This window comes from Lygodium microphyllum, chromosome 6, assembly GCF_053477565.2.
Source record: "Lygodium microphyllum isolate KBCC chromosome 6, Lygodium_microphyllum_v1.1.10, whole genome shotgun sequence".
NCBI lineage: Eukaryota > Viridiplantae > Streptophyta > Polypodiopsida > Schizaeales > Lygodiaceae > Lygodium > Lygodium microphyllum.
In genome coordinates this window covers 123,040,175-123,055,507 of record NC_141140.1, presented here as the reverse complement: position 1 = coordinate 123,055,507, position 15,333 = coordinate 123,040,175, and the positions used below count along the sequence as shown (strand labels likewise).

The following is a 15,333-nucleotide window of genomic DNA, read 5'->3' as shown; positions in this document are numbered from 1 at the left end:
TACCCACTGGACAGAAAGCATCCATACTCTCTGAGTAGACGAGAAACAGCAAGAACGCTCAGATTTTTGACAGATTGTTTTTCCTTCTGGCCAATCTACAAGACTTGCCCCTTGAGAGTGGCCAGCCTACTTAAATGCTTTTCTTGTGTACATGATGTTTTATTTACCTAGTCATGCAGCTGAGGTGTAAACCTTAACAGAATTTTCTTTTCTTGAACAAAAACAAGGCAATTGGATGTATTCTAACATCTTTGCTTAGTGGTACCCAAACATCCCTTTTTTCTTTCTGAACCTACAACTCATTAACTCCTTAGGATAAAAATGACCTAAGATGAATAGATTTCACTATAAAGTCTATTCAAAAGATTTAGAACTGTGCCAAAACACATCCATAACTGAATCATCCAGATCACCAGCATGGCAACAATCATACAATAATTATCACAACAAAGTCGAAAGTAGACATAAAGTGTACAGGACTGATCACCCATAAAAGTATGATTCCTATGAATCCAAACAGTTCATAGCACCCACCTAAACATAGTCACACCTAGGTAGCCTTCCTAAGGTTGATTGACTCCCCTTACACACAATCCATGGCAAGTTTAAGCATAGTTACTAAGTATTTCAGTCATCTTTTATCAAAATACATCCATAACTGAAGCATCCAGATCGCCGGCATGGCAACAATCATACAATAATTATCACAATAAAGTCGAAAGTAGACATAAAGCTTACAGGACTGATCACCCATAAAAGTATGATTCCTATGAATTCAAACAGTTCGTAGCACCCACCTAAACATACTCACACCTACATAGCCTTCCCAAGGTTGATTGGCTCCCCTTACACACAATCCATGGCAAGTTCAAGCATAGTTACTGAGTATCTCAGTCATCTTTTATCAAAGCCTCCACCCTCACCAGGATTGCAGTTTGGTCAGCAGTTACTAAGTATTTCAGTCATCTTTTATCAGAGCCTCCACCCTCACTAGGATTGCAGTTCGGTCAGCAGTTACTCAAGTGGCTCCTCTATCTCTGGCTCTCTCTCTCTCTCTCCACTAACACCATTTACAATGATAAATTTTTTACGTGAGATTGTATGGAAGGTATGCCCTCACCCTTATCCACTGGACTGATTTAACTTACCTGTAAAGACTCACATTATACAGCAAATACCGGACATCTATCACTTTATTAGACACCCCTACTACCTTGCACATTTACAGCTCCAAGGAAACCATCCTATTCCCAATGGACACCATTCCAGCCATTTCTCTGATACTCTAGCTCATTCCTTTTGACAAGAGTTGTTCAACCTCACATTTAATACTTTAGCTCCAAGTTAGCTTCTAAGAGATGGCAATAATCAACCATAGAGTCAGCATTTATTCATGATGGATTCATTCGCATTCCTTCACATGAAAGTATGCATTGCACAATGTATTTTGTAGTTTTTCTTCATCCCCATTTTGTTACATGATTTCCATGTTAGTTAAGGTCAACCGTAATTGGCTCATTTCCATATAAGTGGCGTACACTCTCACATATATGTACTGTTTTCTCTCATTAAAATGCTCAATTATTATAAAAGTTTATAGAATATTCATAGCTGGTCCTGACTGAAGCAGTTCTATGATAAAGTCAGAAACACCGATGAAAGATTTCCAATTGGTGTAAGGGAAGGTCTCCAAGAACATAGGAATTACTTAGGGATGATAACATGATCTCACTTCTGCATACATCTTTCATATGTTAACAATGACTATTTAAAGATCATGAAGTTAACTTCAGGATGATAACAGGATCTCACTTTTGTATACATCTTAATCTTTTGCATATGAAAAATATGACTATTCTACTCATAATGGAAAATAGATAAGAACTTTGTGCATCTCGCTTGTAGCTTGGAAAACCTTATTGAAGCAGAAAATATGTTAAGGTTTAACAATCACCATTATTAGTAAATCCTGAACCCAACATGGGCATATAATGGGATAATGGCTCACAACAACAGCTCTTTCTCATAAAGTCTCAAGTCCTTCCAAGCTGGCTAAAGTTCCTTGCTTTGGATGACACTAAACAGCCTTCTCAACTCTAATGTGCATAAGACAACAAGGGCTGCATTTAGCCTTCTCCATTTCCATAGTGCATATAACAACAACGACTGCAATTAGATCTTTCACATGGGCTTGATTACTATCAATGTAGCTGTGGAAAAACCATATGTGATCTGCTCCAGGACCAAAATGCCATTAAATGGGGTGCTAAAGGATGGACAATGTAATTGAGAAGAAGAGGAATAACATGAAAAAGCAAAGAGAGTAGATGTAGCCAGCTACATAGACATTGAAGGATTGGTTTAGAAGAGTAGGTGGATGCAGCTTGTTACATAAAAGAAAAACTGCCACTTTCAAACAGGCCCAAACAAAAGAGGCAGATATTTTCTAGTTGTCTATCTGTTACCTTACTTGATTATGCATAAATCTGTCTCCACACAAGATTTCATCAGAAACACATGCACACTCAAAATTCCAACAATACCTTGCCTATGCAAAGGTAATATTTACCTTGCCAATAATCAATGGTACAACTAATGTCCCAAATAGACCCTTCATGAGCGACCAAGCTGGTAGAGATACTCCTATACCATGTGCTACAAGATTTGTGATCATAAAAGGCATCTATACACAACAATCATATACTGGATTAGTACTAGCTTTGTCCACAAAACAAAAAAAAAAAAAGAACTAGATATATCTGAATTGACACCTCCAGCAAACCCAAACATTTTGCAAAAGTACACTACCTATCAACTGTCTTTGTTGTATGAAACAAAATGCAGAAACTTTTATGCGAACAAGCAGAGACTGTGACAGCCAAATAAAAGGCTTTCAGCACAAAACCAAATGCACTTTTCAGCTAGGTCCTGAATGTGCCTTGGGTGTAAAAGCATGACAGCATGGGCCATAGCTCAACAGTATGCAACTAGTGGATTAGTGTCTTCCATTGCTTTGCTACATCTGCACTCTAATTAGATATCTTGGTTCCAGATAAAGACATCAAAGTGGATTATTAGATGATATGCACATCTTCCCTTATGCCAAGAGCTAGACAAAAAAGGTGGGAATTCCAATGATACAATTTACTGTGTGCAAAGAATGTTAATTCTGATTGTTGGAGGCATCCAAGAGCTAGACAAAGAGGTGGCTATTCCGATGATATTACAACTGTATGCAAAGAATGTTAATTCTAATTATTAGAGTCATCCAGCTTGTAGAACTAAAATAGTTGTATTATGACAGCCAAGTAGTCTAGTGACACCTTAATAAAGTCACATCAAACAGAGAATGGAGAGAGCCAACACAAATTGTTTAACACATTCCAAAGTATCTCGGCAAAAGAGTTCAACCCTTCAAATTCCTTGATGGCAGATGCAAAAAAGCATTGCGCAGAAGATCTCTATAACAATATCTACTGTTCTAGGGCATGCATTCCGATTGAAAGCATTAGATTCAGCATCCAATCTCAGGGAAAATGCATGTCAAAGATTAGACTTTATGGACAGCAAGCTTACAATTCTGAATCACTTCAATTTGAGAGTGACTTGAAGGTGCGTTGGTTAGGGAAAAGCCATAGTTGTCATGTACAAAATGTACAATATGGTATGGTACGATAAAATACAAAGTACAAGGAACTCTGTGAAGAGTAACGAAGTACATCACAAATACAATTGTTGTGTGAACAACCATTGTACTTCTGATATGGAAGAAAATGCCTGAATCCCTCCTCTAAACCTCATGGGCTCTAGGGCAGCCCATAGGCAATGTCTCTATGTCTCCACCAGATCACTGCATCTCGTGCATGCTACTAGGTCCCTAACATATCCAAGCCACATGCCAACTGCTGGGCTCCTATAAGCTACAAGCCATAGGAAAAGAGAGATCTTTCTAGACCTCAAGCTATCATGTAGCCTCCTCCAAAAGTCACATAGGAACTCCTATGTGATTCCCTCTTTGTGCCAATGGGGAAAGGCTGCTGGCTATGCTCTGATCCTACTCATCTGTATTCTCCTCCCCAACCTGGCAGTGTAGCCAAGGAAGGTCGCATTGCAAGGTCTATCAAGGAATAAATCCCTCCACACCCACTCTCCGAGATCCTAATGTAATCTCTATAGAGGTCTCCTCTGGTAAGCCCAATATCTCCATCCATCAAGGAGACAAGTGGCTGGGTCTAGGTCAATGTGCCACTTCCTCTAGAAGTGAGCCACGACTCTGATCCTCTATCTAGAGCATCCAACGAATGCTACTTGGTCAAGGTCCTCTCACTAGAGACAGCGATCCTCCTCAACCATAAAAGCAAATGCCCTATCTTTGCTAGTCACTAAGACTTCTAGAAGAATGTCCCCTCTGGAGAAGAGACCCATCCAAGTTTGAAAGGTTCATGTATCTGCCTTTCCAATTTGGTGGAACTCCCTCCATCACGGCCACAATCATAAGTCTAGCTGCCTTAAGCCCCTGTAGCCTCTGTTTCAGCCTCTTGAGGAAGCTCCTAGAATGCAAACCAATCTCCCACTAATACAGCAACATCTAAAGAGAATCTCTCCCATGATAAGAATGTCCTCCGTCCAAGAGTGTGGACAGAGTATAATCTCAAAATGTAATTCAAGAGAAGAGGCTGCCTTCTCTTTTTTTCAACTGTAGTAGGGGGGTAACTAGTAAAGCCTTGGTAGTACAAATCTCCAAGCTTTGATAACATCAACTGCAAATCTCGTCGTCTCTGACCTGCCACCACGCTCCTGCAAACCCCGTCTCTCCCATTGACCCACCACAGCGCCCCCCCCCATGACCCAACCATTCCGTCTGCCTGTCCCCTCCCGCAACGCGTTGTGCCTCTCCCCCCAACCCCCCCCACCCCGCCAGACTGTCGCGCCATCGTGCTGCTTCCAACAGCACTGCTCCACACCCATCCCCCCCAGCTCTGACTCCGCCAGAAAGTCCTCTTCGGCAGACCTCCCTCCGCCCTGGTTCCGATCTGACGCCCAGCCCCCCCCCCCCCCCCCCCAAATCTTGTGCTGACCCCCAATCAGGCACCTAACCTGACATTTTCGTTTGTCCACCCCGTTCTGACCCCTCTGCACCTCCCAAATCTGATGCCCAGTCCCGCCCCCCCCAACTCCCGCGCTGTCCCCCGTCCCTTTCAACTAGCAGCTCCAGTTCCCCTCACGCACGTGACTTCAGTCTGGAAACATCTTTTGTGGTGCCCGGTGCCCCCATCACCATCAAAAAACAAAACCCCTCCCCCCCCCCCTTCATTAACATCGCGCACCAACCCCACCCCACCTCGGTTGCTCCCTCCATTTGCAGAAACGCTCCCCCCCTGCAGCAGTTAAGCAGTGTGATCGGCACATTTTTTAATAGGGACGCGCAATGGAAACCTCTGGTCACACGCCGGCACACTCAGCGAATGCCCCCCAGTCAAACACCTTGCGCGTAGTCCTATCTGAGGAACAACTCTTAGCCATCCGAGCTAAGGAGCTTGAGCTAATGGAAACAACGATTTATGGTCAGGTAGTAGGACATTCCCCTTCCAGGGCCCAGCTTCAGGACTGGCTACACTCCACACTGCGCATCGAGACAGCGCAGATCGAGGAGGCGGTCCTATTTGGCCAAGGGATCTTCATGGCCCGGCTCAGCTCAGCCGACGCAGCTCGCGAGTTACTTGCCAATTCACCATACGCGTCCACAAAGGGGGTCATACACATAGTCCCCTCGTATAAGGGCTTTACTGTCGAGGTGTTTGCACTCCACAATAGGTTTCTTCAGCACCCAATCACCCTTCTTTTCCCCGGCCTGGCAATTGAGTATCGCCAGCTAGTGGAAGACTTTGGACGGCTTTTCAGCACTATCCTTCCCGCATCCTGCGCAGATTCAGTGACAGCTACAGGAGACCCAAAGGTACCGGTGGCAGTGAAAGAGGTCAAGAATACCCCACAGTTCCTAGAGATTGAGGAGGACGGGCACTCCTTTAGGCAACAGGTCATTGTGACGAAGCAGCCAGGGCAGTGCCTGCACTACCACGACTTTGGGCATCAAGCAGCAGCTTGCACGCGTTTCAAAGCAGAGGTGGCTCCGTCAATAGGCCTGCAAGTGGACGCTGATGGCTTCACACGGGTCCAAAGACGACAAAGAGGGAGACGGCAGGGGGAGGCGCAGCCAAGGTCTTAGACCCAGCCTCGGCAGCAGTGGGCGTGCGACGCCCCCTCGGCAATGCACTCCACAGCCCCCCCTGCCCGCCCCACCTGACACGACTGCACCCCCCCACATCCACCACCCGCACCACAGACTACCTCTCCTAAGTCCCCACAGGCCCCACACCCACCGCCCCCCCCACATCCCATGCACCCCCCCCCCCCAACTGACCCTGGCCCACAGCCCCCCCCCGCCCCACCCGCCATGTAATTCCATCCATCCCACCATCCCTCGATCATCCTTCCCCCCACCACCTCCCCTACTGAGCACCCCCCTGATCCGCACCTGCTTCAGGCAATCCCCCCCAGACCCACCCCCCCTTCTCCCATAGTAGGTGAAAAGCCACACACACCTACATCCTATTCGCACCAGCAGTCCTCCCTCTCCCATACAACCACCAGCTCATCCACCCCTGATGCTCGTCACACTTTCCCGAGACAGGTACAACTATTGGCACAGGAGTTCTTCCGCAGTGGCCCATGGTCCTACTTGAGAGTTCCGGAGCGCGGAGAGTTCCCACTACCTCTAGAGGTGGGGATCTTCATGGTTCGTAAGTCAAGGAGGGGCAAGGTCCATCTACTAGCACCACCGGATGGACCAAACTATGCATTTTTTCTTCATTCCTCTCACTCACGAGAGTGGACGACGACACTGATAGAGGAAGAGTTGAAGAGTCAGGTGGCGGACCACACCTCCCAGTGGATGGGAGAAGGACTAGCATTGTTTACACAACAGTGGTCTACTTACATAATGGACATTATATGGTGGGCTAGTGCCGAGGTCCCTCACGTGAGCATTATCTTTCGAGCCCCTCCACAGTGGAGAGCTCCGAGGGATGTGATTGTGTGGCCGCTGGCATAGGCAGCCCGTTTCTACCAGTGCACAGAGTCTCGACTCTCAGCATGGCTGATAGATGCATTGATAGTATCACTTGGAACTTCTATCACCCCTATGGTCCGGCTAAGGGCCACCATGGGGGAATGGAGATCGCCATCCAGACTGGCGGCGAAGCGTACCTGCATACCTCATATCTCCTCCACATCATCAACAACCTCCACACCGAACAGATGCATGCTCGGGCAGTCACAGGTTTCCCCATGAGCTTACACCTTGCATCCTAGAATATGAATAGCCTCCACTACAGTGGGGCACATGGTTCTAGGAAATTGATTGTTCGGCAGGATTTGCAGCTTGCCCTTGCTGAATGGATAGACATCTTACTTCTACCGGAGCACAAGCTCACCCTAACCCAAGCCCAACAGGTAGGGAAGGTACTCCCAAGCAGCTCGCACACTTACTGGGAGCATGCCATAAGTACCCATGGTAGGAGTGGAGACGTATGCACCTCTATTGGTTTGAGTCTTACCGCTTGTGTTCAAGACCACAGGACGATAGTGGCAAGGAGGGTGCTATGGATCAAATTGGATATTGGGGACTCGTGCCTTGGAGTCCTTAATATCTATGCGCCTATAGAGGTTAGGACACGCAGCAGGTTCTAGGTGGAGATCGTGAAACGACTCCTAGAGGTAGACTCCTGGATTGTTGGAGGAGACTTCAACAACCGGGAGGCTTTGGAGGACTAGTAGGGCAAAGGGAGAAACTACCAGGGCATGGTCGGGGAGGAGCAGGAGGCATGGAAGGTGTTTCTACTAGCAGTAGGAGCACACGATGCCTGGAGAGACCCTGCCTTCCACAGGAGGGAGAGGTCGCTGGACTTCTCTTGGAGATACAGGCGGCTAGGTGGAATCCTGCTGGAGCAGTTGGACAGGTTTTATGTAGGACAGTGGGGAGGCTCTCGGAGAGGCTAGATTGGGCAGTTCACGGGCACCACGTTGTCCGATCATTGCCCGGTTCTCCTAATACTAAATCCCCCAACATCTTCCCTAGATACACGATCTTGTCGGATCCCTGACTCAATCTACAGGAGGGAGGAGGTGACGAGACAAATAGAGCGGATTTGGAAAATAGAGTGGAGCAGGAGGGGCCAGATCGCACACGAGGTTACAGAGGCCCTAGATGAGTCGAGGAGAATCTGTCAAGAGGCATCCATACAGGCGAGGCAGCAGAGCTGGGAGGAGAAGAGAGCACTCCGGCGGGACCTTGTAGCCATGCAGAGATTATTACAGGAGGCACCAGGGGATCCCACTCTCCACGCACAGGAGGTGCGTGCGCAAGCAGCCATTGCTGGCCTAGAGGACAAGCGCTTTGAGTTCTCTTTCCGCACACCAGCAGCTTTCGGGGCACAGAAGGGGGACACGATGTGCAAGGAGTTTTTTTAGGTGCGCCAACCTTGCACCTCAAGAGAGCAGATACACAGCCTCCGAGATCAGTTAGCGAGGACCCGTTCTAGCCCAAACGAGGTGATGGAGATTGCCACTGACTACTATAGTCGCCTCTTCCAACAGGAGACAACCTCAGCTAGAGGACTACCATGTAGAAAGCAGATCTCAAATAACATCTCGTCCCTCATCACAAAGGAGATGGGACGCTCCCTCCTAGCCCCCTTCACAAAGAAGGAACTAGAGAAGGCTTTCCATACACAAGATGGGCAGAAATGCCCGGGAGAGGATGGCCTCTCTAAGGCTTTCTTCACTACCTTCTGGGAAGTGGTGAAGGAACCCCTACTACTGATGGACTTTCAGGAGATTTTCACTTCAGGACAAATGCCAGGGAGTCTATCGGCAGGCCTTATCAGTCTTCTTCCCAAAGGGGGAGAGTGGTTGGAGCTTTCCCAGTGGAGACCAAGCACCTTATTGTCAGTGGCCTATAAGGCACTGGCAAAGATGATTGCTAGGCGACTACACCCCTTGCTTCCACACATCATCCATGACACACAGACAGGCTTTGTCCAGGATAGGAGCATCCTGGACAATGTATTCACCTTCTTTGAGGCAACAGAGTGGTCCAAGTACAGTGGGCAAAGACTGGCCGTACTACTCTTGGATTTTGAGAAAGCCTATGACAAGGTGGACTAGGATTTCCTAGAGGGCAACATGGTGAGGTTGGGTTTCCCCCAAGCTTGGATTTCCGGGGTCTCCGCACTTTACAGATCGGCCATCAACAGGGTTCTCATAGGAGGGAGGTGAGGGGAGGAGTTTCGACTAGAGAGATCGGTCCGACAGGGCTGCTCCTTGGCCCCATACCTATTCCTTCTCTTTGCAGAGACGATGTCTCAACCCCTCAAGTCACGTGTGAGCGGTTTACGTCACCTCCAACTCCCAGTTAGAGAGGAGACGGAGTTGTTAGACTCAAAGTATGCAGAGGATACAGCGCTCTACATAGAGGATGACGAGTTGATGCTGGAAAGAGTGAGGTTGGCTCTTGAGGTGTTCTGTTTTGCAGCGGGAGAAAAAATCAACTAGCGAAAGTCAGTTGGTTTCCTCACAGACCCAGACTCTAGCATGGAGTGGTGCTTCCACCTGGGATTTAGATGGGTGAGCAGAGGACAGACCGTCCGATACCTAGGGTTCCACATGGGACTCAACATCACTCCCGCCTAGCAGTTTCTTCCAGTCCTCGATTCTATTCAGAGGAACTGATCTACTAGAGCACGGCTCGCCTCTCACTAGCCGGCCGAGCCCTAGTAGTTAACCAGGTCCTCCTAGCGACGGCCTGGTACATCACCTTGTGTTGGTGCTTCTCCTCCTCCTGCATAATGCAGCTTCGCCGCCTAGTGCGGAATTTCATTTGGTCTGGGTCAGACGGCTCCAGGGATTCCAGGGCCAAGGTGGCGTGGGCGACCATTATAGGACATTGATCAAAGGGAGGGCTTGGGAGCATAGACCCAGAGTATCAGAGTATGGCCCTCCTGGGCAAGCTAGTTATCCGCGGCCTCACACCGAGATTCCAGGGCCAAGGTAGCATGGGCAACCATTATACGACATCGATCAAAGGGAGGGCTTGGGATCATAGACCCAGAGTATCAGAGTATGGCCCTCCTGGGCAAGCTAGTTGTCCGCAGCCTCACACAGAGAGGACAGACCTGAAAGGTTCTATTGCAGGAGGGTCTTCAGGACTATCTATGAACCATGGATCATGCAACCTAGGGAAGTCATTAGAGTATGCGTCGGACTCATCTACCCTTGCTCGCTCTCCTGTGTCTTCTCACCCTCCTCACCTTGCTAGGTGTCAAGTACTTGAGACATGATCTACTCTACAATCGCCATTTGGTGAGGTAGAAGTCTAGGAGATAGTGATACAATCTATGTGGAATCTCTAGCTCCCAGATAACTAGGGGAGTGGCTATGGAAGCCGTAGGAGATTGGGGTGGCACCTTATGGGCTCGTGGTCTAATGTCCTTGACCACTCTCCACCATCCCTCCACATGCCTCGACTCTAGGCCTCTCTGCTCTTGCTCTGTCCCTTGTATGCATGCTCTCGCTATCGCTCGAACTCTCTCCTCTGTTTAGCATTGTGTTGTCTCTCACGCTTTGCATTGTTGCTCCTCCATGTCCTAGTTCTACCGCTTCTGTCATCTCTGAAGTAGGTCCTGGTGCTAGTGAGTCCTAGGGCACTCCAGTGCAAGATGTATGATCATCCTACATGTGAAGCATTTGTTGCAAAGTCCTATGTATGTGGCATGCTTGGTGAGTAAACCCTTGTGGACAGAGAATCCTGATGGTTTGAGGAAGGAAATGCAAGGACTCAATGGGAACAATATCTTGGACCGATATGTGGACCTTCTGATACTGCATCCGCAAAGGTCCTTTCTCTCAGTATGATAGGGCTGAGTGGCGGAATGCAATGCCAATCTCGGAGAGTTATGGCGTGAAGTATTCATTGAGGCCAGGAAAAGAGAGAGTGATGGCAGTGCCATCTTCGAGTGATGAGTAGTCCTCACCCTCGGTCCATTTGCCTAAGTATACCATTGATGATCTAAAATCAAGCAACCTGATAACAAGCACTACCTCCATCTGCTCGGGTGAGCCGAACTAGAGCTAAAGCACCCGTTCCCCAAGGATACTACTAGTGTAACCTCTAAAGATCCGCTAGGGTTTGCACTGAGGAAACATAGCATGTACGACCAAGATTGAAACACAAAGACTCAGACAGACACGACAAACTCAAACCCTAGATGCAAAACGTAAGACGCAAAATACTCAAAACTCAAACATAGAGGCAAACACAGAGAGAAGAGCAGAGAGAAGAAACTCCGAAGTGAATAAATGTTGTAAATGAATGTAAGAGTGTATAGAATGCCCAAGGGCAAAGCAATGCAATGTCAGAGAGTGATGTCTACTCGAGACGAATTCCAAGTGTAGTAACCACCAATCAGAGATGAAAGGGTGCTTAATAATGAAGGACAGCAGGCTGGTCACCAGAACACAGCAGTCCAAGGCTGAAAGCTAGTAAACACAGAAGTGGACCACCAAAGGAAGGCTGAAAACTAATTACCCAAGGCAAAGAACTATCAAGCAACAACAAGAGGTGTTTGCTGATATAGATGGCTTGTTGGACAACAAAAACGGAGGTACTGCAACAATCGCCTGGTGGGACAGATAGCAACAGCCTATCACCTGGCACCAGATGCTGAAAACGTAGGCTGATCAAGTGCTATGATGAGGCAGCAGATGGAGACCTCCAAACAGCAAGGCAATGGCTGAAAACAAGCCACCTAGGGCTAGATAGTGATGGGCTGCAGTCGGTGATGGTTGCACAGCAAATGGCAGGTGGCTGATGGCTGAAATCCGCATGATAGAGTGAGAAACTTGCACAAAAGGATGAGGCTAAATGGTGGGCAACTTGATTATTTATAGATGTAGAAGGATGCCTCAAAAAATTAGGGTTTTGGGAGACCACAGAAACTCTCACAAACCACGCACCAAATTTGTGTTTTTCATTAATCAAGAGTGTTTTGGAACCGTTTAAAGATGCTAATCAACTATAAAGCATGTTTTAGTTCAACACCCTCTCCCAAAACTAAACCTAAAAGGAAAGGCCAACAATGTTTACCCCAAGGCGCCCTACCCCATAGTGACCAGGGCATTGGACAAAGGGTGCACGTCAGCTACCCAGTGCCCTACCAAGACTATAAAGGCGATGGTTACTTACCAAGCGAGTCCAAGTAGTCACCTCAAAAAGGATAGGGCATCGGACAAACAGTGCTCATCATGTGCCAACTGGCCTAACAAGCCCTACAAAGGCGCATGGAACCACATTGACCCTTTTTTGTTGTTTCTTTTGGAGGAGGGGGGGAGAGGGGGGGTTGAAAAGTTAAGTTTAGGGGGTGGCAACCGATTAAGTAATAGCAACCTAGAAGACAGGAGTAGAGATGACACATCCAACACATCACAAAAGAGTACAAGCTTACCCAACCACTGGAGGATATTGAGGACGAGAAAAAGGTGATAAAGTATCATGGGAAGTAGGATGGTGGTGCAATCTACCGATGGAAACAGCTTAGGATCCGTCCAATGGTGCTCTGTACAATGGGATGAATAGTATACTACATGCTAAAGAATGCTCATGCAACAAATGGCACTCGGACAATGTCCCTCATGGGAAAATTATTCACTTGCCCAAGCGCCTTAGTACGAAGATGATGAAATCATGAAATGCATAGGAGAAGATACAACAAGGAAGAAAGGCCAATGTCAAAGAAAATTGCCGAAACTTGTAGAATACCGAGAAGGCCAGGAGTCCCCTCTCAACTTCGATATCGATGCAAAAGAAGGAAGGGGAGCTTGAGGATGTCGGTCTTCCTGTGGTGCCAAGAACTATGTGGATGAAAACAATGAAGCATCCATACTAGAAGAGCAAGGATAGAAGACATCACCATGATAGCATCAAGAGAGATGCTGCACGATATGCAACCGGAGGGAAAGCCTCCATGCTTGTAGAATGGCAAAACTCCAAGTAGATGCAACCATCAGAGGAACGATGTGCATCTTCTTTCTCTAGTTCAAAAAGGACTAGTGCAAGCCTGTTTATTAGCCCTCCACTGAAATACAAAACCCTACAAAAGAGATCAAAAAATCTGCAAGCACAAAGGTGAGTATGAGATGCTCCAAAAAATAAATTTGAAAATAAAAGAAAACAAAGCTAAGTGCAATGCAGGGAGTACGTAAGTATGGCGCAGAAGTCTTTAAAAAACAAAAGGCTAAGTGTATGGCCACCATTGCATACAACGAGGTAGGGAAGTGATCTTAGAAGGTGCAGTGGATGCCCAAGAAATGGATGCTCAAAGTGCAATAGGTGAGCCACTAGCAGACCAATCAGCCAAGCCTTCAAGAGTAGTGAATAATATAGGCTGCTGAGGCTATCTACATGCCACATGTCCAATAGCCACCGGGACAAATGGAGCAAATGATGCAGCAACAGATGTGGCCGCACTAGACTAGCTAGCCGGAGTGGAGACATTCACAGTAGTCTGCAGTGGTTTTCTGGGAGAATGACCTTGGGCCTTGCTACGATACTCTTCGTGCACATGGTGCGATCTCTAATAGTGTGTGCAAAACCTATTTTTCTTGGGAATTTTTTGCCAAAGGGATGATATTTCCTTTGTTCCGTCGAACGAACTAATGTCACCCTTGTTTTGGCTTGCCTTCGTATCTTGCGAGTTCTTGCAACTAGTGGTTTTCCCTCCCAAAGAAGAGGCAACCAACCCTCACCCCTTTGAATGGATATGTATAGAGAACTTATTGTGGACTTCATCATCTGGCCTCACATAACGCAACAACTGATACTCAAACTCATAGAAGGTTGGCAATCTAGGTAGTGAGATAATATAATGGATAAAAATAAAGTATTTGTTAGGCAACTTTTTCAAGAACATAACCTCATCGTTGTTTGACTTCGAGGAGCCAATAGTGGCAAACTCGGCCAATAAACACCGATACTCAGCCAACTTGACTTTCATATCATCCCCTTCCTTAATGGAAAACTCCTAAAGCTAAAAATTGAGATTGATACATACAGCGTAATCTCGAGCCGCATAGTAGTCAATGAGATGACTCCAACACTCAGATGCGAGGAAAAATGTTGTAACTGATAGTGAAATTCAAGAAGCAATCCCTGCATTAACTCAACATTGGCTGTAGCATTATAAGTTCTCCATTGACGAATGTGATCAAGGTGAGCTAATCGAGGTTCTTGGTATAGGCTTGATACCAACGATGAGGTCTCAAAGTCCCTGGCATTCAAGCACTTGTTGCATGAAGTTGAACCAAGTGGTAAAATTCGACCTGTTAAAACGAGTCTTATCTGTGAAGGCATTTTTTAGCTGCGGCAACAAGAGTGGTAGTATTAGGAGATGAAGAATGTGCATCATACGGGTAGGGTGAACATGGTGAATAGGAAGGTATAGTGGAGCACACTTGGAAAGGAATCCCAAAGTACCCACCATACATACAAGAAGTGTATATAGCGAATCCAAATGTGGACATAGGTGGACTGGGTATTGACATGGTAATTCCCTAAGGAGCCCATGGTGGAGGGATAGGGATACAGGGAGCAAAGGATGGAAATCCTTGCGTAGGAGTGACCCAAGGGATGTGTGACAATAGTCCATAAGCAAAGGATGCATAGCCTTGCATCTGAAAGGTTGTGTGATGGGTTTGTGAGTGTCCGAGAATAATGAGGGTGATGCACATTACAGTCGTCCCAAAGTGGAAGGATGTGGTAAAGTGGGGCTATGTGGAGGGTACACTATTAAAGGGTGGCATTCCCCTAACAATACACCAAGAGGTGGAGTGAATGGCGGGTAGGTAGATTGTGAGATGGTAAATGAGAAGGTGCTAGGAGTTGAGATGGAAGATCCAACCCCCAGTGTGCTTTGAGCAAGAGTGGAGTGTAATCCAAGATTTTGGAATAAAGATATGAGTAGATCAGAATGTGGAGAAGATAGTGGTGGGATGGGAGGGAGTTGAGAAATGTGGTTTACGTGCTCAAATGAAATAGATGGTTGAGATATACCTGATGAAGGGTGTTTGCTTCGAGAGCTCCTCTATTAAAGTTAACATATTGGAAACCCTCTTGATCCTGCACACTAAAAGGAGAATCAGAAGAGCCTTTTGGCTCATACTACTCAAAAGGGTTATACGAACCTGACATAAGACTTGGCTGTGATGAAGAAGATAGATCGC

At 46.9% G+C, this 15,333-nt stretch overlaps 1 protein-coding gene across 3 annotated transcripts in view; it reads right to left on the bottom strand.

Annotated features, from left to right (window-relative positions):
- The window catches only part of LOC148035063 (Sodium Bile acid symporter family), a 226,298-nt gene that overhangs the window by 84,498 nt on the left and 126,467 nt on the right, over positions 1-15,333 (bottom strand). For all 3 annotated transcript variants that reach the window (XM_087679972.1, XM_087679973.1, XM_087679971.1), the window contains exon 8: positions 2,570-2,683. In XM_087679972.1, coding sequence (XP_087536098.1) covers positions 2,570-2,683 — 114 coding nt within the window. The remainder of the gene's footprint in view (positions 1-2,569; positions 2,684-15,333) is intronic.